This window comes from Copadichromis virginalis, linkage group LG23 (genome assembly GCF_057382275.1).
Source record: "Copadichromis virginalis isolate Kocher_CV1m ecotype Utaka linkage group LG23, C_Virginalis_male_GT1.1, whole genome shotgun sequence".
Taxonomy (NCBI): domain Eukaryota; kingdom Metazoa; phylum Chordata; class Actinopteri; order Cichliformes; family Cichlidae; genus Copadichromis; species Copadichromis virginalis.
This window is the reverse complement of record NC_140639.1, coordinates 24,099,914-24,123,855: the sequence shown is the minus strand read 5'-3', so window position 1 is coordinate 24,123,855 and position 23,942 is coordinate 24,099,914. Positions and strand designations below refer to the sequence as shown.

Genomic DNA, 23,942 nt, shown 5'->3' with positions numbered 1-23,942 from the left:
AAGCTGAGCATAAACGAGTAAATGACGAGTCGTGCCAATAAAACAAGATCATGTTTAAACTGTGTTATCATATTACCTTAATAATGATTAATCATTACGCATAACATATGTTTAGAAAATTAGTTTACTGTAATGTGTGTCTAAAAGAAATAAAATATCAGATTTTTGAAATCACCAAATCTCGATATCAGTTGTAAAAATGCTATATCGCTCGTGCTCTATGTAGCATAATAGCTTTAGTAAAAAGTAACATTTTCATTTCAATTATAACTGAAGTGCACAGATCAAGCACACCAGTAAGAAAACTATCTTTAAAAAAAAAGCAAAGCAACAAACCTCTTTGTTCATTTTTATAATTAAATTCTTTTGTTACCGTCATTAGAAGAGTTGCTGGAATTGGATAAACGAGCCACATGTGGCTCTGGAGCTGGAAGTTTGAGACCCCTGGGTTAAGCTTAGGCACCAAAGTGTCTGGCTGGGGTTAGGAAATGGTCATGACATTTACTTCTACTTCTTCACTTCCTCCTAGATAATCTGTGTTGCTCTCTGTTTATCACTGATGCAGCGGAGGATAATAGCCTCCTGAGCCAGACTAGAAGGTAGAAGAGGGCAGCTCCTGGCCGTATGCATGTGACAAATAACAAAGGATGACATCCACTCACTGGGATGATAATATATGAAATGAGTGACATGACTCGGGGTAAGACCGAGTGCCACGCACCCTTCACCACACCAAAACCAAAAAGCCACGTGGAGCCACTTAGGAGTGTATCAGTGAAGACTAAAAGCCTAACTTAATTAAGCCTGAGCACTTTAATTACTGAAGAGATCTGAGCGGATATGTGTCCAGTGGCTTCAGCACAAAAAACAAACAGTGTAGATCGCTGTGGCTGAGCATCTGCTTTGACTGCTTTGGCTCGTGGCGGAGTATAGCCCAAATCCCCAAGCGCAGAGGAAAACAAACCAAAGCTGGAGTACAGCCCGAGGCCCCGGCGGCGATTCTCACAGGATGACTTTGCTCTCCAAATGAAGGAGACCGGAGAATTTGATGAGCTGTCATGCTTTCAGACACAACCGAGCAAGGACTCTGACAACTGTCAGACGGGCTGGCCACAAAGGATAGCCAGGGGTGGCTAGGAGTATGGATACAAGAAGTATACAGAGGCACGAATAAAGAAAACTCAGAAGGAAAAGGAGGTAGGCAGAGAGAAAAAGAAAGCTGAAAATTTCAAAGCAGGAGAGACTTAAAGAGACAACAGAAATGTGTGGTGGCGAGTTAGTACCTCCAGGGCCTTGAGGCGCTCCAGCAGGAGCTTGGTTTTGTCTTTATCCTCTTCTGCTTGGCTGGCATCATGTTCAGGATTCAGCAGCAGCCTGGGGTCCAGCTCTGCTTGAGTCACCGGCAGGGAGCCCTTCTCTACTGGGCCGTCGTGCTGTTTCTGCACTTCCTCAGAGAGTTTATCCTGACGCACAGACAGCGAAAAGAGGTTAGAGGGGGGGGGGAAAATAAGGAACAGAAAATCAAAGCATGAATTTGGCGAGCAAAAAGCAGAGCAGATGGGAGGAAAGAATTGAAAATAGAGGTATGACAAATGTTTCAGGGTAAAACGGTTAAGGAGGCGTGAAAGGCAGAACTCAGAGGGAAGGAGGGAGTGAATGAAGAAGAAAGGAAAAGGGGAGAGGATCAGATGGGCAGATGGGACAACAGGGAAGCAGCTTCAACAACAGAGCTCCAAAACATCCCATAATCCCTAATCATGTTTCTCTTGTTTTCTAAAGAGTGGCAGTGACCTTCAGGGGCTTTCTTTTCTGTATAATGGGGATCCTGTGCTCTCCCTCTTTGCCCTTACACAGTGTCTGTCTCACGCAGTCTCATTGCCAGCAATCTTTTCTCTTCTGGTGTTTCCTGGCATCTGTGATAATTAAACACTGGTTATAAGTAGCTAATAATGAGGTACTGTCTGGCTAGCGCCAAACTGCTAAAAACAAACTCTTGGTCACAGTTAGAACACTATTCATGCTTTTCAAGGGATCTTTGGAGCCTCACATTAGATGCTTACTGAAAACATCTATTCATCAATATTTGCTGGAAAAAGATCATCTGCTTCTTTGCTACAAGGGCTGAAAAACAAAACAAACAATTTATAGTAATGTCATTGAATTTTAAAGAAGAAAAAAAGCCCCAAAGTGGATTGTTCCAGCTTTTGTGTTTGTCTGAGAAAACAATTTGAAGACATCACCTTAGATGAAAACTCTGATGCACGCTTTGTTCTGCATTTTTTACTTTAAAAGCTGTAAAAGTATCTGACTCCACTTTTCAGTTGAAGTGAATTTTGCTTTGGCAGTAGTTTAGATATTAAAGTCATCGCTCTCAGGCATTTTTAAACCTAAAATAGTGGTTCCAGTGTTTGCAGCTGGTGACCTTTGCAAGCGCTCATCATAGGCTGAACATGTTAATAAAATTTGAGCACTGATGTTCTCTAAATATTGCCTTTCACCGTACCTTAATAAGTGTAAGAGACAAGAAGTAGCCAGTATAAGATAACTTCTGAAATAAGAAAAATTATATAAACCTGGGGGGAAAATAATAATTGTTTTTGATGAGATATACTCAGATTTGGTCTTTGGACTTTCAAGGAAAACCAAGTCAGTGCTTGCCCACAACCAGTGATTGCCCAGCTGGAGTTCTGGGCAAGTAAAGCTGCACTTCCTCTAACATCAACTTCCAGTTGGCCCTAAAAGTCAGTCGACAAATAATAGTGCTTGTTGAGCAGTAATATGAACTAAAACTGACTGACTGAGTTTTAATTAGTAAAATTCTAGTTTTACTAGAGAATCATGGGTATGGACAAAAACAGCCAAATAATGACAGAATCGAGAACAACCAGTGTTTCCAATATTTCACTTCACTGCCTGCAAATATTTCTCAAAAATGTGCTGTTGAATAGTTCCTGATATATAAACTGCAAATAAACAGCGTACTATCCTCCTCCAGCAACCTTCTCAGGTATGAGGGATCCAGTCTGGCCAATTAAGGGGTGACATTTACTTCCTTGGTGACTTTTCTGTCTTTGGCCTGTGGCGATAACATTTAGTGGACTGACGATTGACGATTTCTTTTAAATATAGTGGAATTTTTATTAGAGGTTTCACCATTTACAAAAATGCAAAACTGGGTATTTATCTGTTTGCATTGTTACTACATCACAGTAATTCAATTAACTGACACAGTTTGACACCTTCCAACTCCCAACAAGATAAACAGCACGTTAATCCTGTTAAGCTAGAAACTTTGATATACAGTGCTTGGTTCTGGAGATTTGTAAGCACTTTTGTTTGGGTCATTCAGGAGTCCAGTAAGGATCTCAGTCATAAGAGCTTGAATATACTGATGATTCTTGAGAAAAGAATTGTTATTTTCCTACAATAAGTCTTGCACTTGAATAAATGAATGAAGTAAAATACTTTGCTGTATCTGATATTCAAGAGTGGCTGATTTCTTTAAAATCAGCAGTGTCTCAGTGCTTGATCATTTAGGGCAATTTTTCCCCCAGTGGTCTTTGATTTCTTTCATTTGAACAGGTTTTCAAAGAGGCAAAGATTCACAGGATAAAATAAATATGTGAGGAAAAGCTGGATGGTAAAGACCCAAATTTGATGCACATTTTTCTTTTTTTCCCTCACAAATTCATCATCTTGTGACCCTTCAGATTGATCCTAAAACCTCTTGAAGTGATCCCTAGTTGCAGTTCTTTATACTTACTAACTGCAGGCTTTTGGTAAAAAGATGTGTTGAATAAATGTTAATAACATGTTAGCTAGATGACAATGAAGGTATTATTGCATCCTAAGTCACAAGAGCAGAGTAAGAACTTGAGTGCGACATATCACTGTGCATGTGCCTTAAAATTTTCCTCCTCAGCAGATGAAGTCTGAAGACACCTGCGGTTAATGTGCTCGACAAAAGTGAGGTTAGCATCACAGATGAATAGCCGCAACTCTTTTTTTTTTTTAAATCTGAAAGCTGCACAGACCAAGCTGCTACTTTCTTCTAAAAGGAATTGGAAATAATGTCCTTCAGAATACACCCCCACCCCACCGCTTGATTAAATGTCGTCTAAACATGTATTAGGTTTTCAATCTTGTTCGATTCCATCAGACAATTGTGTTCAAGGCAATACTTTATAGTCAAGGTTTTAAGTCTGCTTTCGTTCGCCTGTGATGCCTGTGATTTGAGAGACTGCTCATCAGACGGCGTTAAAGGGCTCTGTAATAATCTCCGCAGAGAGAGTCTGGAGTGGGAGAGGGGAGGGAACTTTGTCCCTCACGTTGCCCTTTCAAGTTATTGAGTTTGCCTGCTGAATACACAGAATACAGCAGCGGCAGCAGGAGCACATCACTGCGTAGGAGCGGCTGGTGTTTAGTTATACAGCATATGGGAATAGCACAATAACCCTCCAAGTATATTCTCTATCCGCTGCTGATCACATAAGGAAATGTTTACAGTTTACATCAAGCAGCAGATCACTGAGTTTAGCTTGTTTTTAAATTTTTGACTTCTGTTGCTAAAAAGATAAAGAAATCCAAGTCCTTCATATATCTGTTATCATTTTGTGATCGTTTCCATGAAGGTTTATGTGATGTATATCCATTTTAATTTGCTTTAATCTAGCTAGCAGTTCACTATGTAGAGAGCTGGCATGCTAACATACTAATGGTAATGTAGTACAATATAGGCTACCATAAAAAACATATCTTGTATATATAGTAGCCTTTCAGAATATACTAGCTAAGGTTTTGAGGGGGATATAGATTCCTGATCTTCCTGTTGGTCTGTCTTTAGGCTTTAAATAAAGAGCACAGAACTTTCACTTGGGAGAGTAGAGTTCAAATCTCACTTGAAGACAAAAATTAGCACTGACTGGTAGGAGGGGCAAAGAACAATTGAGAAGGGAGTCTCCCTGTTGTTTAATTGCAATGGGTTTTTCTAGATTTCCACCTTCTGCAGTTAAAAAACTTTGCAGTGTTAGCGTTCTTGTTGGTATTTTGACGGCAAAAGTTACCATGTTTGGAGTACAACGAGTTCTAAGCTATAAGCTAACACTAGCAAGTGTAGTTAGCAAGGTGCCATCTGATAACAGGTGCCTAAGTAAGAGACTAAAGCTTATTTTAGACTTCTGTGTTGAGCCAAGGCAAGTAGCCAATACCGTTGCCAGCATTTATACCTGTTCGTGCACTTTTGGCACCAAAAACCAATTTGGTGGCTGATTTTCTCTCTTCAAATTGATCCCTTATCTTACAGTCGCTTTTGAAAATGGCAGCAGAAGAAGTAGCTGAAAATGCATAAACAGGCCAATCAAAGGTGTTTTGAGCTACATCGAGGCAATGGAGGTGCATGTCAGGAAATGGCATAGGGCTTCTTCGGTGTTAATGGTTATGATGTATCTACGGTATAGATTTAATTACACTGTAATAAAATACTCTAACTTAATTCATAAGCCACAATCTTCTATACATCACAGCAGGTCATATTTTTCCTCAGATAATTCAATTGCCAACAACATTAGAGAGATCCAATTAAGTCCAATTAGTGGAAGTGGGTAGTAGCAGGAATCCATTAGTACAGTTGCTACCCCTAATTCCAGTATTTGATGGACAATTTATTGAAGTTGGCTCTTGAGTTTCTTCAAGTTTGTCTATTGTTTTCCTTTTAAGGCTTTAGATAAAGAGTACAGAAGTTTCACTTGGGAGAGTAAGGTTCAAATCGCACCTACAACCAAAGGTTAGCAAATGTTATTAAAAAATTAACCCCATTCAGAGTTTTTGTGAAGAAGGAAGCACAGAAGTCAGAAACACTCTTGTATTAAACTGTAAATGTGCTTTCTATAGCTGTAAAGTATTTTCTAACATGGGTGTCCAGGGTGAATTGAATCGCTTTTGGAGAACAGCCTCAAGTGGCCATTAGACGAACTGCAGATTTAGTACTTCATGCTCAGAACCCCAAATTTTTTAACACCACTGACTGAGTGTTTCTTCCCCTCACACTCCCTTTTTAAGGGTTTATTTTATATGCACAGACAACAGACAACGCTATCTGCATATTAACAAAGTGGATTCATTTGATATATATTTCATAAGACTGCACTGTCGAGTTGCATTTTTGTGATGAAGCTTTTGCGCCTCAGGACAACTTTCAGACATGAGTCTATTATTATGGCTGCTAAACCCATGTTTCACATGTACTCAGTGGAATACATAAGCAATAGAGCCACTGACAGTGAACTTTACGATCCTTGTTCTTTATTCGGGACACTTTGATTCGCACTCATCAGTCAAGGATGATTTTTTTCTGCATCTATTCCTGTCTTGTGATATACACATGTAGTCATTAATAAAGACACTCTTTTTATTGCATACTTCATGAACTAGTGGCTGCCCTTTTCTTCTCCTCCCTCGAGGCATTTCACTCTCATTTCACCGGCTCGAAGTTAAAGACAATAATGTGGCTGCTGCTTTATGGACACTGTAGTTACCGTGTGCCCCTAGTGTGACATATAAGAAACAAACGACCAGTGAGGCTTAATAAATACTCTAAGAGTCTAAAGTATTTTCAAGACTACAAATGAATGCAGCACACATAGCTGGGGGCAAAAGAACATTTGTTTTCTATAGTTAGGCCTCTCAGATAATGACCCACTGATGATAGACCGAGCGAAGCATTTCTGCACTGCAACACTGTGTAAACATGTTCAGCTCCAAATTGTGAAGTGAGACCCCAAAGGTGACCCAAGCTTCAAAAATACACGGTATTACTTATTCTTTCTGCATTTCTGCTCAATCCCAGCAGCTATTTCTCTTACATAACAGGGCCGGGAATGAATTCTTTCACCTTGACTCAGTCTGGCTTTAGTCAATACCCAGGCTCTCAGCTAAATAAGAAAAAACAAACAGTGGAAGACAAAGACGCATGTCTCTACTAAATGATCACTGCATGTCAGTAAATAAATTCTGAAAATAACAAATTTCATTTGTCCTTTCATTATTTCTGTACTTTTTCCTAAGATTGAAGCAGCTTTAAGAATAACCTCTCTCTGGACCATCACTGGCATCACAGTCTCACTGTAATGAGATTTTTAAATGAGAGTTTACCTTGTAGACCTTCATGATGTCCACCGTGTCCACAGCAGTCTGCTCCAGGACACCCTGATTCTGCAGCAGTGACCGCACTGTCTCTTCCATCCTGCGCACACGAAACACACATCGTCAGAAAAAAAGATGCATTAGTGGGAAATGATGATGATGTGGAGACCTAAAAGTCAGAGGCTATAATGTCCTTAAAACTAATATTAAGTTCTTTATTTTATTTTATTTTATTTCATACAACAACATTGCTAAATATCAGCCCAGCAAAGGAGGAAGTATGCTAATGTTATACATTGCCACTGTGTGCGTACGGAGGAGCTCAGGGTGCATGTAGGGTCAACAAAACATGTAGGAGTGAAGAAGTGTAGTTTTAAAACAGTTTATTTTCCTGTTAGCTCTAAATACGTTTTTTTTACACATGAAATTAGGACCGAGTGTTGTCAAAACTGTTGGTAAAAGCATCTGATTGGTAACATCTTCATTTTTCATCATGATAATGATCCCAAACAATAAATAATATTAATAATAAATAGGTAAAGCTGGACTTTTTCATGTGTCGATACGTCTTCTGGCCCTGCACCTGCCCCATTTTTAGATGGGGTAGTGCATGTACTGTATTTTTCTGTCTTACTGTAAAGCAAACCCTCATCTTTCCTGAGAAATCTAATAAAACCTCCACCACCACCCTCAGATTTGAGGCATGTACTGGCAGATGTGTTTTTCTGCAGGATGGTGCATATTTTAATTTAATTTCGAGGACTTCTTGTTCTCATGCACGCTCACCCAAGCAAAAACAAAGATAGATAAAGGCTAATAACGGTGCCTTTCAGGGTTTTAGGTTCCACTACTCCAAAAAAGATAGTAACTCAGAGCCAAGGTCCAAATGACCTCAACAGTATATAAAACATCCCAACCCATGTGATACCAGCAGCCTCAAAATGATGAGCAGAGTCAAATGTTCGGCTAAAAACATCTGACGTGGAATCTGTTTTCAAGCTAAAGGCTTGCTGTTTGAAACGGATCATTGCGTTCTTCTTCCTTTGTTTTAATACTCTCCATAAGAAAGCCCACACAAACACACACACAAATGGCTCAGAAGTGAAAATAGAAAGGGGAATGGGACTGAATCAGAGCCAGAGACACAAGATGGATGAGTCGCAATTTTTCTGGACTGAATCCCAACTTCTGCTCCGTTCGCTATGCGAGGAACATGTCGTCCAAAATGACCAGACTGAGTGCAAAAAACTGCAGTCGCAGTGTTTACTGACTTATTGTGTGAGATTTTCTAGGCGTGTGTCAGCGCACAGCTGTATTCACGTCTGCTGATGACTTGAATTAAGCGCAATCACGGCAGCACAAACCAAGCGAGCGACCCTGACCTTCAAGGCCCCCGTCTGCTCAGAAACAATCTTTTGCTTCTATTTTGTGCTGCGAACGCTGCAAGCTGCATGCAGAACAGGTACCAAAGAGTGAAAACACCTCTACCTATTTCCATCTGAATAGCAGCCACATGCCCTCTCAATCCCCAGCGCTGTACGGTGACCTTTCACCTCACAGGCGTTCACTTTGTGATTCTGTGAAAAAGAAAAGAAAACCTACCCCAGCACCAGATAAGCTGTGAAAGATAATCTCGGGCCCAGCTGGGATCATGTAAATGGAAGTGATAAGATGAAACTGACATTCAGGAGCACCAGAGGATCCAGAGTAACAGGCAGTCTTTGTAAAAAAAAAAAAAAAATTTTAAAAAAGTCTCGACAAAAGAAAAAACGTTGACACTGTCAGCTGGGAATCATCTGGATTCATGACACCATCTTCTTCTTCAACTTTTGATTGGTTTGATTTGCGGTGAAGTTAAACAAGGAAGGACCCACACGGAAGGAGCTGAGATGTAAATTTGAACGTTCAGAGCGACATTCAACCCAGTCTGCCGCATGCTATTTGCATTAGCAAGGACTATCACCTCCTTTTTTCTCTAGCCTCAAAGTCGGGACTCATGTGCCTGTCAGTGTGACAGAAGGCCTTGTATTACTTACTGAGGCAGTGCAAAAGTGCATGAACCATTCAAAAAGTTTAACCAACCAGAGTTTCAATCAATTTCTGGATGTCCTTTACACATTTACAGGCAATGTTATCAAAGTTTTGACTTATTTGTACAAGAATGTCAAACATTCATAAACTGTATGTGGGGGCTACGAGGACACTGTTACACAGTTTTAAAAAATACTTGTGTAATTCAAAGAAATTCTTCAAGGTTTCAGGATTCTCACGTACAGTGTTGTGAGGAACCTTCCTTTCTGATTTATTCGTTTTTTATATATTTGTCACACTTACATGTGTCAAGATAACCTGAGTAAATTCAAAATGCAGTTTTAAAATGATGATTTCATTTATTAGGGGATCAATTTTATCCAAACCTACCTGTCGCTGTGTGAAAAAATGAACTGCCTCCTAAACCTAATTACTGGTTCTGCCACCCTTGGCAGCAAGAACTGCAATCAAGAGTTTGTGTAAACTGGAAATCAGTGTTTCACATCACTGTGGAAGAATTACATCCACTCTTCTTTGCAGAATTGTTTTAATTCAGACACATTGGAGGGTTTTCCAGCATGAAGGGCCTGTTTAAGGACAATGCAAAGCATCTCAATCCAATTTAAGTCCAGACTTTGACTCAACCACTCCAAAACCTTCTTTTTTTTTTTTGAGTCATTCTGAGGTGGACTCGCTGCTGTGTTTCTGATCATTGTCCTGCTGCGAAACCCAAGTGCTCTTGAGCTTCAGAGCATAAACTGATGGTCAGACATCCTCCTTCAGAGCAGAATTCAAGGTTCCATCAGTTACAGCAAGTCGTCCTGAAGCAGCAAAGCAGCCCCATCACACTACCACCACCATGTTTGACTGTTGCTGTGATGATCTTTTTATGAAATGCTGTTAGTTTGATGTCAGATGTAACAGGACTTAAACCTTCCACAAAGTTCAGCTTTTGTCTCGTCAGTCCACAGAATATTTTCTTGGGATCATCCAGATGTTTTTGGTAAATGTGAGACGAACCATTGTGTTGTTTTTGGTCAGCAGTGGTTTTCTCCTTGGCCTCTCCCATGGACGCTATTCTTTCCCTTTCTTATTGTCTTTCTTATTTTAGCGTTATGGTAGGGAGCATTGCCATTTTCAAGGAAGCTGGTGCCACCGGGGAGTTGTGTGTTTGGTCTGAAACAGATTTTGGTGGACTAACAAAGTGCAAAGTAGAAACCATAAAAATACCAGGACCCAACGATAACCAATGCTCCTCATTTTGTCTGTCTTCATTTTTATAATGTCGTGACTGACCAGTGGTTTTATCCATTCATATTTTTGGAGCCAAAGGCAGAAGAGCACAACGATGTTCCTGGTGGCTTTTCAGTGATCAGCAGTGGCTGTCGGCTATGTGGTAGTGGGTGAAAATGAGCACATGGAGGCAGGGCAGAGGAGGAACACCATCTGTCCAGGCTGAGCCATAAAGCCGGCTGTAATCAGGCTGCTAGCTGCTGAACGAACAGTCAAAGCGGCAGTCAGGCAGAGCTGATGGCAGATTGCTCCAGTTTCTGCTTTAAATGCTGCCCTTAATCAGCACAACCTATAGAGAAAAGAGGGCGTAGACACGGATAGCTTCGGTGTCCGGAGACGCCGAAATGGGTCAAGGACGAACATGATCAGCATTGCAAGCGGTTGCCGTCCTTGGGGCTGAGGGGATTTGGGCAGATGACCACCAACAGATATAGCACCAGTGTCTGCCTCTGTGTATTAACATGCCACTGAGATATCTATCAGCCTGAGAGATAAATCCCTAGCAATTTTTCAAGAAGTCACAAAGGTCTTTTTTTTAAAACACCTAACTTTCAGTTTCACACTCAGTTTCTCAAGCTGTGACTCTTGATTCCAACCGAACGTGACGTGCATGAGCTGATTCTGAACAGCACTTCATTATTTTGTTGATCTCATCCGCGACAATTCAGGAACGAATTGCCAACAATTTATGAGAATGCACTATAAAAATGTAGAGCAGTGTGTGGGGTAAATGTGTGTGTGTGTGTGTGTGTGTGTGTGTGTGTGTGTGTGTGTGTGTGTGTAGGGGGCTTTTAAACCTAAACTGCGATGACATTTCATTAAGCGACACAACAGATGGAGTCGAAATTATTCTAATACATGAAAAATGCACCAGATAAGCCGGCAAAGCGAAGCAGAAGAATTAAATGAATACATGAATGACATGGTTTGCCAAAAGTTTGGTTTTGTTGCACACAAGTCCACACCTGCATAACTCGCTGTGAACTGGCAAGGCCTCGGTGACCTTCACTTTACTAAAGTGGCAGGATGGTGAGAAACACTTTGATGCCTCAGGATGCCTGCCTGCTGCTCATATTGTGGCTGGAGAAGGAGGAGGAGGTGGAGGAGGGAGAAGGTCTGGTTTTGTGGCACACCTGAAAGAGAGCTTTTGTGTTTCTAAACAGACCCGGTGCGCTCTGGAGGTGCCTCGTTTTCCATACCCCTTCCATTTCAGAGATCACTGAAGCCACAGGTGTGTGTGTGTGTGTGTGTGTGTGTGTGTGTGTGTGTGTGTGTGTGTGTGTGTGTGTGTGTGGCATCTCACTGGATAGACTTTGGTCCTTTTGAAGGCTCGGGCAGAAAGACTTTGAAGTTTTGCGGTGGTGCTGGGGGACTGGAGGTCCTCATTGTTGACAGAAAAAAAAATCTGGCTCCATCTGGACTAAAGATTTATTCTGCGTGGCGATAACTCTCCCGTTTTCTCCGTTTGCTACAGCTACAACCACATTTCCACAGATTTGCAAATCATTTAACGTCCATATGTGACCAGGAAATGTTATAAAGGCAACATATTAAAAAAAATGTTGTTGAAATTCTATTTTATGCTCGTTTGTTACTTGGGGACAGGGACATGTTTACCACAGTGTTGCATCACCTCCTCTTTGAACATCACTCTGTAAACATTTGGGAACTGAAGAGACCAGCTTCTGTGGCTTTGACAGCAGTGTTTTCCTCTTTTTGCTGCTTAGATTTTTTTTTTTTTTTTTTTTGCAGACTTTAGTTTGGCGTTGTCTTGCTGAAATAGGCAAGGCCTTCTCTAAAAAAGTCATCTGCTGGCAGCGTACGTGGCTCCAGACCTGAATATATTCCTCAGAGTTATTGCTCCTGTCTCCAGGATTTCCAATAAGATCTGAGATCTTCTGAGCTCGAAACATCCCTTTTTTTCCTGTACACTATAAATTTTTACTTGCATTTGAAGATTCAACAATGAATGCACCCACGCAGTGATTTCCAACTACAGAATCAATCCGGTTTTCAATACACTGAGGGCCCGAGGTACATGGCCACTGAATATTAGTTTTCAGCCTCATCTTTTATGAACACAGTTCCTCTGAATTTTGTTACTATATAAATGATGTAGATACTGTAGATGCAGGAATCTGCAAATTCTTTGAAATTTTCAAATTTCTCTGAAACTTTTGTCCTCACAAACCTTTACAGAGTGGTGAACTACCATTTTACATACTATTGGCCTTCAGAGCTGCCTTAATTCTTTGTAGTACAGATATGACAAGCTGCTGGAAACATTTCTCAGAGTTCATAGTGACATGATAGCATCAAAGAGTTGCTGCAGAGTTGTACATCCAACCAGTGTTCAGTGGATCAGTGCTTTCATGTTTTTTATGCTAATGTCACAACAGAAATCAAGACTCATCAGACCAGGACACTTTTTTCCAATCTAGTATTGTCCGATTTCGTGAGCCCGTGTAAACTATGGCCATAGTTTCCTGTTGTTAGCTAAACAGAATGGTACCTGGTGTGGTCTTCTGTTGCTGCTGAGATGCTCTTCTGCGTAGTTTGCTCATAACAAGTGGTTATTTGAGCTACGTTTGCCTTCCTGTCAGCTTCAAGCATTCTGCCAATTCTCCTCTGACATCAGTGAGGCATTTTTACCCAGAGAACTGCCGATCCCTGGATGTTTTCTCTTTTTCAGATCTAGAAGTGTGTCCTTTGTAAACCCTAGTGATGGTTGTGTGGGGAGAAATCAGATCTGCCCTTCAGGTACCAACAGCCATACCACATTCAAAGTCACTTAAATCACTTTTTTCCCCTGATGCTCATTGTGAACTTCAGTAGAAGTTGCCATGTGCCATTTGTATTAATGAGCAGTTGAACAGACAGACCTAATGAAGAGTCTGGTAAGTGTACATCCAGTTATCTTACTAATTAACCTCACAGGTTGCACTAGGTGTTTCTATTTTTTTATCATTACCTTACTTTTTCAGTCTTTTATTGCCCTAATCATAATGTAAATGCTTAAATCTACAAGCAGATTAATTTCTTCAATCTCATAAAAATCATATTCAATTAAATAGAGTTTCCAATTTATTTGAAAATCCCTACATTCTCTTATTCCTGACAGCTAACAGAGCACCAGCAGTTTTTGGAACTGAGTTGTAGTTCATCTGCTTGAATTTTGAACTGTGATCTGACGTCTTGTGCCTGAACTACTCGTTCTAATCTCATTTTCTTCAGCAACTCATGCAGCCGGCACTATGACTAAGAGTGCTTTGAATAATTAGCATTAATTTGTTAGAAAGTGTTTGCGAGAGAGGTAATTATGAAGTAATGCGGTTCCTCGAGCATTAAAATAGTGCATTTAAATAAGCAAACGTATGTTTCCAGAGCTAAGTAAAGAACAGGACAAGCTCCCAGCTAAACAAGACAAGTAAACAGTGCAATTTGTCTCTGCTAAAGTCAGCTACTTGAAACATATGTGAGAGAAAGGGAGTACGCTAAATGCTTTTGATGGATGGAATATAACCCTCAGATGACAGAGCATTAGTTTACATAAAAAACATGCTCAGTGTGATAGTGTGATTAATCTCAAAGTGCTTGCAGGGACCTACTCAAAGCACCATTCTGGGAAGGAGAGACGAAGGAAAGGACAAAAGGCAAATGCCAATTCTGACTCTCGTGACCCTTGTGGTGCACCGGCTGAATTTCAAGTGTGGTGCTTGTCAGCAGTCCAGGAAATACAATTAAGACTCCAATCAATTTTCAGCCTGGGGTCGACGATGTTAAGGCTAACACACCCCTCTCGCCTCCTCTCAAACACGCACACACACACGGAGAACGCACACGAGCTCAGAGCTCTTCATGTGTCAGCAATCCGCAGCGGTACAAAACGATGCACTGTCAGAACAGAGCGGGTGATACAGTTAGCATATGAAAAACTTCCAGTCCTCTTCCTCTTTTTGCCATACAGCTGTCAGAAGCCACAATGACTTCAAACGCTTCATTCAAAACTATTTCTATTCATCAAAACTGCATCCCCCTTTATTCAGCTCTAACCTTCAATGACAAATTCCTTCACAGACCTGAAAATGATCAAAGGGCTCCAAAAACCTCTGCCAAAAGCTGAAAATTGTAGCTCAAAACTCACCCCGTCTTGACTTTTTCTCCATTTTTACTGCCGCCGTTTTTTCCGAAAAAGGCCAGAAGCACCGTGCAGACATCCCTGAGCTCCATATGTGAAGTCATCCGCTGTAAAGTGACCTAGACACTACAGCACATATGTGGGTCTCTGGGCTAAAATAGGCCATGCGGTCATCATATAAGCCTGAGTGCTTTTCACTCAATCGACGGTCAGTCCAGCGGCCGGGTCAACCAAGTCAGCCTGACGGCACAGCTCCTGTTATCACTCTGTACTTGCTGTGTCTCCAACGTGTCATTATCCGGCACTAGCCTGTGCAAAGACAGTGATCTGGCAGGCAAAGACTTTCCCATATGTCCCATGTTAAGCCCTCCACACAAGAGAAGGGCACCTGCTGGGCGGCAAGCAGGCCAGCAGTCTCAGATAGCATGGGGAAGGCGGTGGCGGGGGGGGGGGGCAGCGATGGACTTGCACAAGTAAGGACAGGGATCCCCCTGTTTGGCAGCCTGTGTGTGTGTGTGTTTGTGTACACGCACATGTGTAGCTGTGTGGGTCTTTATTAGTGATTAAGAGGCTTTGGCTTTCATAAAATCGACACTTTCCGTGCAAGAAAAGCTGAGAGGGAGGCAGCGTGCCAGGACACTCACCGCACGATCAGAGATCTCTACAGGACTTCCAGCGAGTCGCTTTCTACCATCACATTTTTGGTTAATTTTAGTCAGTGCTCTCCTGCCACGTGCATGTTTGCAAGTTTCACAGCTCAGATGAAGCAGGACACACACACACACACTCCTATTGTGGGGATATTCATGCTGCCAGCGTTCCTCGGCAGGCACTTTGTCTCTATCCCGAATTAGAAATAAAAGCAAGGTCTTTTACTTTGTTTTTCCTCTTTATCACAGAAAGTCCCACAGGCATGTGTTTGAGAATGAAGACCATAATGTGAGGATGAAATATCTGAATCCTCAAAGAATCTTCACCTGAACAAGAGGACGCTCTTCTTGCTCTCTCCGACTGTGGTCGCACTCTCACTTTATCAGCGCCGCAGTCAGGCTTCGGTTGACTGAAACCCTCTAATCTGATTTGACCGGAGCACAATTGGAATATCCCAAAGCTGGTGAAACGATACTGAGAACAATCACCTGGTTGTGCAGCTGAATCGAGGCCATGAGGGGCCCTCGCGTGACTGATTCATCGACAGCTCCAATCGCCTTATCTGACCTTAACAAGGCGCTGCGAAACTGTCTGTTTTTTGGCCCCGAAATAGTCCATTCTTCTTCTCAGACTCCTTTCCAGCAACACACACCCACCGGGTGATTGCCTAGCTTAACACAATGCTAAGCCACTCTTATCCTCTTAGAGCTGTTTTTGCAGAAAACTCGCAAGGAGACCCTTTCTAGTACGTGACCTAAATGAAGCAGAGAGGCAAACAAAACTGGTGGTGAAGAGTTTGGCTTTGAGGACAGGTCAGAGTTGTAAAAGTCATGCATATCAGTCATGCATGTTACAGTGGAGTAGCATTTCAAAGGTCCTCGCCCTTGTGACCGCTGCCTCTCGCCAGAGAACTTTAACCTGACCAACAAGACACACATGCAAGAGACGCAAGGGGGAAAAGAGATCAAGCGGCCGGAGCATTTAGTGTGCCCCGTAAATCATATTTCATAAATCTTTGCTGTGACAACAACGGCAAATAGTAAAAATGTGCAAAAACCACAACAGTTCAGCCATCCAAGACTTCTGAAATAACCACAAAAGGGTTTTTAGCAGAAGCACTGCACAGACTGCACAGACAGGGTGCAATCGAGGACTAGCCTGCAAGAGTGTAAATTAAAAAGGACATATGGAGGCGACCAGATTTAGATTCCTCCTTCATCCCCCTCAACCCCCAGCACTTCCACTACGTTTGGGAGGATTTAGAGTGCAAATTCACGAGGTCTGTCCCACATGTTCACCCCTGGCCAAAGGAAGCATTTAGCAGCAAAGAAGCCATCGGCTCTCGAGAGCATCTAGCTGGAGCCTCTCTAAGCATCTCCCTTATGGGCTGCAGGCATGTGCATCCCACATGTGAGAGAGAGCTACAGACTGAGCAAGACATCCCAGCGGGAGACCTTAGTCGTGATGACAGCGTGTAGCGCATTACTTACACCCAGACCCTACAGCCTCTTCCTACCATGGACTTTTGGGAATTTGAAGGGGTCAAGATGGAGAGAAGGGGTGGAAGACCATTGTTTGACCAAACCCAGTCAAGCCATTTTGAAGGAAAAGCAAAGAAACCAAATCAGTTGTACTGATTTCCCAAAAGAAGTGTGGATATGTATGTGTCTCTCTTAGTCTGGATAAGTTAAATATATTTCAGGCTTCTTTTTCTAATGATTAGACAAAAAGATGTATGTACCCACTGGATTTAAAAGCTCTGAGCTAAGCTTTTGGCTGCCACTCTTTAAATCATTCTCTTATTTGTCATCTATTTTACCCTAAATGGGATAATTACTCACAATAAGAACTTTATGCTGTATTAAACTTAACTTCAAACAAGCTATTTAAACTATAATCCTATTAGGAAAATGTTTACTGGGGACATAAATCTAGCAAGAAGCATAGACGTCCTCCTCATAGACTTTTAAACAATCAAACTTCTCTAGGCAATCTAACAAGCTGGAAGAAATACAGATTTAAGGCACTTCTGAATTGGCTTCACTTTTCAGACCTGGAAGCTACATCCATCTTTAATGTCACCCATGGAAGTCATTGAAGTCTACTATTTAGCTTTGTAACTGGCATCTTTAAGCAGCTTTACAACACATGTGAACCCAATTTTCTCCATTTAATGCAAATTCAAGTCTGACTTAGCCAATGGCATGTCTGTTATCACTCATGCATGGTTTCTACCGTACATCAAGCGTCCAATATACACTGCATTGACAAAAGTATTGGGCCATACTACTTAATCTTTAATTTTATTCTCCTTTGACAATGGGGCTGCAAGCCACTTTGCAACCCATGTGAACTCCAAGTTCTCCGTTTAACACTGAGTAAAATCTGACTAGCCTTCCTTTATATCAAGTCGAATGCGCAATTTCAAAATGTAAGCCTGAACACTGGCTATTTTCTGAAAGTTTGGAGACTAAATGAGACCTAAGTTGTTATAGAAAGTAACTGGTTGACTGATCAGCCTTTCTTGCAAATATTCAGGCAAAAACAAACAAATAAATAAGTAACAGCCAAATTTAAATACTGGAATAAAACTGAGAAATCATTTGTGAATAAAATCAAACCTCAACTCTGTATCCTGTAAGTTAAGATTACCATAAAGATTTCCTGCTTAGCATTCTGCAGCAATGAATGGCAAACAGGCAGATTATTACACCGAGGTGACCCTTCTTTGATTTATTTCAGAGGAAGAAATTCAGCGTTTACATTTTTTAAACTCACCTCAGCTGAACTACAGGGGCAGAGGCGGACGAATCGACCCTTTAGGAAGTAGGTGAGCTGCTTGTGTAACACATCTGTGTATATGTGTCATTCAGAGCAGCTGCCAGACAGCGAAATCTATAGTGCAACCATGAGATCAGTTTGAATTACATGCTCTTTGGCTTTAGGCTACAGTCACCAGCTTCACACTCCAGAGAAAACCGGTGAGCTGCTGCTGCTGTAGATGGATGCCCTACTTCCACACACGCTTGTAATCTGACCTATTAACATCATAACCAGCATGTTTAATCCAAGGTGGAAGTTGCTGTGGTGCAATGGAGAGGGCATGTGCAAGTATTTGTGGCCGTCTGACACAATTACAAGCAGATAACGGGTCACTTTTTGCCACAGAAACCCAGTGGAGCGCTTTAAGTGAGGGGACTGTGTCTTATCTTCAAAGAAAAATGTGAAGATTGATACCAAAGCCCTCTTATGGGCTAGTAATTTAGTGCATGTGATAGAGTAGAATAACCCAAATTAAGTTCAATCAGACATAATTCCCTGGTCAGATTTGGAAGTTAAAGAGAGGAGGGAGGGGGCTGAAACGGACCAATAAATCCTTTCAAATATGAGGTGCTCCCAAAATAGTCCAGACACCTATTATCTATTTAACAGCCCCATTCCCCCATTGGGCAACAGTAAGGAAGTAACTTCAAAAAAGACTGACCCCTCCTCCATCCTGTTAATGACCCAAGATGTGTCGCCTTGAACAGAGGGCCTGATTCATCTGGCTAAACCCTGCAGAGGGAGTGGGAGGAGGGGGGAAGATCTGTTTTGAATGCGCCAAATTAAAACACTTGGACCTGGCGTGGCTGGATGCTTGAATGATTAGAAGAGAGGGCATTGATCTGCAAACAGAGCGCAATCACTCAGCTCCCCCTGTCTGAGCCTATCAGGCTTTGGCGGTCCAGCTGTGGCGGCGGTGGTGGTAATGGAAGCAGAACATGAACGCTGCAGACCGCGGTGGGATCTCAACCTGAGCGTGACTGTCCAAACAACGCGTCCAGACTTGAAAAGCGCTGCCATTCCTGCATGTTTACATCACCGGCCTCCTAAATACGCTGCGTATGCAAGCGTGCATGCATGTTCTCACACACCGTGCTGAAAAGAGCACGCCGCTGGGCTGTAAATTTGCAGGCACCCGTCGTCATCTGCTGCTGTTGTTAGTCTGGCCATAAGTCTCCCATATCCTGCGTGAAGAGGGCCCTTCAAAGACAGTAATGAGTCAAAGTCAAGTGGAGCGAGTCGGCTGTAAACGCCCCAGTTTTGTCAATGAGCGCGCCCGTCTTCTGGGCGACAGAGAGTCTGATTTAAAGATAGAGCAGAAAAAAGTAGAGAGGAATCTCTTGGAAAACAAGGACTTCACATTTTCACTCCTTTCTGGAAGTGTCTGACCTCCAAGAACAGGCAGAGGGATGAGTCCAATAAAGTTTTTAGAGTGTGAGGAAGGAAACAAAACAAATCACTGCAAAAAGTTCCTGGGTAAAATGAAATTTGCACTTGTGCTCATTACCTGCAAAAACTGTCTTCTTCATCCTCAAGCCACATTTTTAATGCAGGGTCCCCAGTGGCCCCTGTGTCTCCCCGGCGGTCATCCTGTCTGAGCTTGGAGCCGAGATGTAGTCAAGGCCTCGGAGAACAGACATCCAAATGTGCTCGATCGTTTCTGTCCCTGACATTAATTTATGCCATCATTTAAGGAAGGACAAGAAGATTTTTAAGTTGTGTCCCCCATCTTTTCTCTGTCTTTCCCCTGCTGGGCCAGTCCTGGCTCTTAAAGTGTCCGTGTGGAGTTGTGGGGACGTCCAGGGTGGGCCGAGGACGCTGCTGAAGTCTCCCGCTAATCCACTGGAGTTTAATGACTGCAGAGGCCTTGCAAGTAGTGGGGGGAAGCCTTAGAGAGGGGGTCGGTCAGGGGAGGTTGGGCATGTGACCCACACCAGGCTAAGAGCCCAACTGGTTGGGGGAGGGTGCGTGTGCATGCAGAGGAGAGGATATAGACCTATGTCTAGAGTTAAGTGGCCAGTCAGTTGAAGAATGCCAGCTTTCTGATCTCGGGAGCAAATTGAGCTATTTCTTTTATTTTCTTTCTTGTTTTGTTTTTTTTTTTCTTTAGGGTGAAAGCTGAAAAGAAAAAGCCAGTTGTTTCAGTTTTGCCAATTCCTGCCTTAAATTGTTACCCCTGCCAAAAAAGGAAAAAAAAAATAGCCTGAGCATTACAAAGGACAGAAAAAAAGCAAAGGAGACAAAACAAAGGCTGTAAGAAGCCGAGATTCCCTGGAGTTTGTCTGGCTGTAGGGGTGACCGACTGATCTTTTCTGTTTGGTGTTGCTTTTTGTTCACGTATCTGATACAGTAAAGAGCAGCTGTAACAAGCAGCTCATTACCTTCCTGCTTCACATCATCACACAACAAAGCAGAGAGCTCAAAAAGCAAAGAATTCGGAGCAGAAATTACTTATTTGCATAGAGTCTGATACCACAGCTAAAGCACTTGGCTGGCTTTTATCGTTCCGACTGGTCCGCCTTATTTCCATCCTCATCTCTGTGATTCCAAAAGTGCCACCTCAATTAATTAGCGACACGCAAATCAATTGTTGCCTGAGGTCAAGCAGATCACGGTCTATTTATAAGACTGGACGTCCACTTAACATGATTTGTGGGCATTAACTCAAAAAGACACATTGATGAACTAAGGTTTCTACCCCCCCCCCCCCCCCCCCACACACACACACACACACACATCAAATGCACAACAAATAATGAGCCCGAATCAATCAATCAGCCAGCAGAGAGGTAAATAAGTGTCGTCTGCCGGTTGAAGGCAAGCATCCGTAAGCCAACAACTGAAACAGCAGATGCAAGTAGGGCAAAGGTTTACAGGAAGGCTTCTTTTTTTTACTGGCTAATTAAAGTGACCACACTGTTGTCCCATCTGCCACCGCAGATTATTGGCTGCCATGTAAGCATGCTAATGCGGCGAAGGGACCAGGTACCAGTAAACACACTCCACATGCTTGTTAGGGGACTCGTTCACATTCAGATAAGCGCTCGGGCATCGCTTTAAACAAAGATTAAGGCTCTGAAAGTGAAATCCTGTTAGCTTATTTGTGCAGAGGCGTTAGGGGAGCGGGGAGATATCTTTCGAACTTGCAGCCCGAACCCCGCGTTCCCTTTGGGAGTTGCTAAGAAGCATTGACGACGCGGGGAAATTGCAGCAATCGAGCATGATGTCAGCGCGCCACACCGCTGGAATGGCAACAGCCGAGCGAGGTAGGGCCGAACATCCCACTTCGATGAGCGCTTTTTAAGGACATAATGGAATCTTTGTCTTTACTGCCACGCCGTTGCTTGGCAGCAGGAACGGTAGCCGCCGGATGCCCAATGAGAGCCATCTATCTGGACAACCCCTGCCATGCAGACAAATTCATCTGGCTCTGCGGGGACCTGTGCAGGACCCAATCAGGGATAAGCTTCATATATTTCCCCCCTAATAGAATTGCTGTACTTCATCTCACTCTGGCTTCAGCACATTGACTCTTGTATTGCGAGCTACTATCTCACTAATTCACTTTTAGCCTTGAGGAGCGAGTGCACTGTATCTGCACTCTTTATTATGCCGGGGAACCTGTGCAAAAACCCAATAAGTCTACGTAAAGGTCAGAAGGTGACCCCGATGGAAGACGTGGACAGGGGAAATGCCGGAAATAGAAAACTGCTTCAGGTTTAGGAAGGATAAAGCAAAATGAACTCCCCTCAGCTATCTCCAAAACAGTGTAAACTGTATAAATGTGCATCAGGAATGCGAGGAAGGCCAACATGAGTGAGAAACACCGCTGAGCTTAATTCAGAGGCATCAATGGAACATTTTAAATATGTGATAAATCTTTGGAATGGCTCTTAAATATTTTATTCCTCCCCTGGCAGCGACTCTGCCCTCGTCTGCACTATAACACTGGGACCATTAAAACGTACCGGATTTTCTCCAACCAACTTAATGAGAAGATAAGCAGTCAATGTAAAATCCCCCAGACTCTTTTTTCCCCAGCCCCGTCCTTTTGCATACTGAATGCCTATCGCCTAATTATGGCATCAACTCGGGCCCTGGCTCTTGATTTGCTGTCCCTCTCTGTCACACTTCAGCAGCTGCAAAGAGGAGGACGAGTTCATGAAATAGAGGTTACTGAAGTTATGACGAGAGCATTGTTTAAGGGCTTCACACCTTATGGGTTCCCTTTCTGCAAAGCAAAAGTAATGTATCAGACGATCTTTTTCTGACGAAGACAAGGTCAAGCGTCGCAGAGAAATGGCACTGAAGTGCTCTGATGAAATGGAAAAGCAAAGAAAAGAATGTGAGAAATAGAAAAAGTGGGAACAAGGTATCGATTTTGAAGGTTACTGAAAGATTGTGCTGATTGCAGAAAATTGCTGGCAAAAATCTATTGCTTTCACTAAAAGGGATAGTTACTGGTTTCTGGACGCTTCAGGGAAAAAATGCTCCAGGCTGCTGTACATGCCACTGATATCTCCTTAAAGAGAAACAGTTTGATAAAAAATGTCCAAGTTTGCTTTATTAGATTTACTCTGATCACTTGGATCACCCATTACTGCAGCTTACTGTGAAGTTTTAAGAAATTGGAGCAAAGGGTTAAACTCAGTACCCAGGCAAAGGCTTAGTACAGTGATGGTGGCTGTGGCTCCTCTAGTCCACATGCCAAAATATCCTTCGACAAGATACTGAACCCCCGAGCTGTTGGGGTAAAAGTGCACAGGTATAGAAAAGGGTACTTGTTTGAATGACGTTTGTAGTAAGGAAGCGCTTTGAGTGCTCAAATAGAGTAGAAAAGCACTACTAACTCAAAAGCTGCATTGGGACAGATTGGAATCTTCACTGTGCCAATTTTGGCCTAACCTGGCTCCGTTTTTTTGCTGCCTCTGCAAGCTGCTTTGCAACCCACCTCAATCCCAGCTCACCCTTTTCATTGCATGTCTGACCCAGTCGTGTTTGTTGGTTGTCTGCTGGATGATAGCATTGATCAGAATAGAAATCAGGAACTGGCTGTATTGTTCCATACAACTATACTCAGTATTGTCTGCAATATCTTTTTAACCCTATGACCATGATTCTCAGCTAGAAAAGGGTGGAATGCCCACTTTGGGTCTGGAAGGAGTTGTTGTCAAGGGTGGGTTTAAGTATCTTAGACAGTACAGCTGCTACTCCTCCACATCGAAAGGAGCCAGGGGAGGTCATTCAGGTATCTGACTAGGAAATCAGTATTTTTCCCCCCTAATTCGCTGAATGTCACTGTGAATGCTTTCTGTGTGGACATAGCTTTCAATACTTTTAAATGCACTTTTATAAAGAATATGGGAGTTGAGATTCTTCACTCTTGCACATCTATCGTTTTTTCTTAGCATTGGGTCCAAAAGTCCAGTTTTATTAAGCCTCTGGTAAAGACATATTTTAGAAGACAGAAAAGTCTAGCATGGCTCATTTTTCCTTCGTGAATGAAAAGTTAAAAAAATAAAAAAAAGTGAACACAGGTGCCCTTTTCCAGGGCAACAGAGTTCAAACCAGAGAGGAAAAAACATCCAGGGGTCTCTGAGTCCAGACTCTGACTCCGAGCTACAGACTTTGAGTAAAATCTACTCAAACTCCTGTCATAACTTTTACAGCAAAGAGACAATAATTACTCGATGACCAGATGCTTTGGCCTTTTCAAATGAAAGTAGGACAACAAGTAATGCAAGGGACTCGAAATAAGTCAAACCTCTGAAGGATTAAGCGCATTTCTTCACTGATTACAATTTCTTGCAGATGGCTTGTGATGACCTGCAGTTTAGTGAAAGGAAAGCGTGTGAGGTCATCTCTT

The 23,942-nt window shown here is 42.4% G+C and overlaps 1 protein-coding gene across 5 annotated transcripts in view; it reads right to left on the bottom strand.

The window, feature by feature from the left end:
* Positions 1 to 23,942, bottom strand: part of LOC146680934 (nck-associated protein 5-like) — a 187,205-nt gene that overhangs the window by 49,212 nt on the left and 114,051 nt on the right. For all 5 annotated transcript variants that reach the window (XM_085449739.1, XM_085449740.1, XM_085449741.1 and 2 more), the window contains 2 exons: positions 7,150 to 7,240; positions 1,284 to 1,463 (listed from right to left, as the gene is read on the bottom strand). In XM_085449739.1, coding sequence (XP_085305865.1) covers positions 1,284 to 1,463; positions 7,150 to 7,240 — 271 coding nt within the window. The remainder of the gene's footprint in view (positions 1 to 1,283; positions 1,464 to 7,149; positions 7,241 to 23,942) is intronic.